Source organism: Diaphorina citri, unplaced genomic scaffold (genome assembly GCF_000475195.1).
Source record: "Diaphorina citri unplaced genomic scaffold, Diaci psyllid genome assembly version 1.1 scaffold163, whole genome shotgun sequence".
Taxonomy (NCBI): domain Eukaryota; kingdom Metazoa; phylum Arthropoda; class Insecta; order Hemiptera; family Psyllidae; genus Diaphorina; species Diaphorina citri.
Genome location: NW_007377600.1, coordinates 181,180 through 182,845, shown reverse-complemented (window position 1 = coordinate 182,845; position 1,666 = coordinate 181,180). Strand labels below are relative to the sequence as shown.

The following is a 1,666-nucleotide window of genomic DNA, read 5'->3' as shown; positions in this document are numbered from 1 at the left end:
TGTGGTTTATCATACAAGAGCTAGGCGAGGTAAAGCCATGTGGACGTTCACTTACATAATCTACTTAATTTATAAAACTGTTGGTCCTTAACCCATCCTTAATCAGGTCCTCAAACAAGAATAAATAAAATCAATATAAATAAATTCAAGAAAAATCCGAACAATAAAAAATAATCTCAATAAATTCAAAAAAAGTCACACTGCCTCAACGATCAATGGCGGCAAGACCAAAAGATCGCCAGTCCAAATACACCCAGGAAACGATTCAAATCAGTCTCGTCCGATCTATCACCACGACTGGCGCAACCTCTTGTGGGAAAAATTTCGGCACGCAATCTAGCGGCCAAACGGTGAAACTCTCCGAGTCGCGAGAATCGGTCAAAGATTCGACCACCTCCTATTCGTCCAGCGATACAGAACCGATTTCTCTGTCCGATACCGATGAACAGTCGTCAGCAGGTGAGACATTTTTCTCTTTCAACCCATTTGCTTAAAAATACATGCCTGGGTAGATTCGTAGAAGCTTAACCCATCCTTTAGGGCTGTTTGCCCCTACACTTAAGCCTCGGAGCGGGCTTTTTATGTATAGAGGTATTCTGATTATCCCTTGGTTGGTATTTGAAACAGTGTGACTTCCTTGTTACCAGAAGAGCCTTGATTAAGCTACCAAATTCTTTCACCGTTAACGTAGGTTTTTTCCGTGTGTGTGAAACAGGCAACCCCTCTCACAGTGTTCGAAGGTTTGGGGTTCTCACAATGTTCGGAGGTTTGGGGTTATCACACACAGTGTTCGACAGGCAACCCCTCTCACAGTGTTCGAAGGTTTGGGGTTCTCACAGTGTTCGAAGGTTTGGGGTTCTCACAGTGTTCGGATGTTTGGGGTTCTCACAGTGTTCGAAGGTTTGGGGTTCTCACAGTGTTCGAAGGTTTGGGGTTCTCACAGTGTTCGAAGGTTTGGGGTTCTCACAGTGTTCGAAGGTTTGGGGTTCTCACAGTGTTCGGAGGTTTGGGGTTATCACAGTGTTCGGAGGTTTGAGGTTATCACAGTGTTCGAAGGTTTGGGGTTCTCACAGTGTTCGGAGGTTTGGGGTTCTCACAGTGTTCGGAGGTTTGAGGTTATCACAGTGTTCGAAGGTTTGGGGTTATCACAGTGTTCGGAGGTTTGGGGTTCTCACAGTGTTCGAAGGTTTGGGGTTCTCACAGTGTTCGGAGGTTTGGGGTTCTCACAGTGTTCGGAGGTTTGGGGTTCTCACAGTGTTCGAAGGTTTGGGGTTCTCACAGTGTTCGGAGGTTTGGGGTTCTCACAGTGTTCGGAGGTTTGGGGTTATCACAAGATTCACAAGGTAGAAAGGACTGGTTTTAAAAGCAGGTGAATGTAGGTTTAACGGTCAACTAGATTCGGTTAACCTTCGTTTCTGGTTCTCACAGTGTTCGAAGGTTTGGGGTTCTCACAGTGTTCGAAGGTTTGGGGTTCTCACAGTGTTCGGAGGTTTGGGGTTATCACAAGGTAGAAAGGACTGGTTTTAAAAGCAGGTGAATGTAGGTTTAACCGTCAACTAGATTCGGTTAACCTTCGTTTCCCATCTTCAATCCACTCCATGACGAGAAAAAAGTGAACGAAACGGGCGATTCGAATCATCACAGCAAACAATATCCTAAGGTAGGT

General features: G+C 45.3%; 1 protein-coding gene across 1 annotated transcript; it reads left to right on the top strand.

Moving 5' to 3' along the window:
* The first annotated feature begins 215 nt into the window (after positions 1–215).
* LOC113465805 lies at positions 216–1,373 on the top strand. The gene is made up of 3 exons (XM_026820638.1): positions 216–459; positions 814–1,238; positions 1,317–1,373. Exons 1-3 carry the CDS (start codon positions 216–218, stop codon positions 1,371–1,373), a joined length of 726 nt encoding a protein of 241 aa, XP_026676439.1.
* Positions 1,374–1,666: the final 293 nt, after the last annotated feature.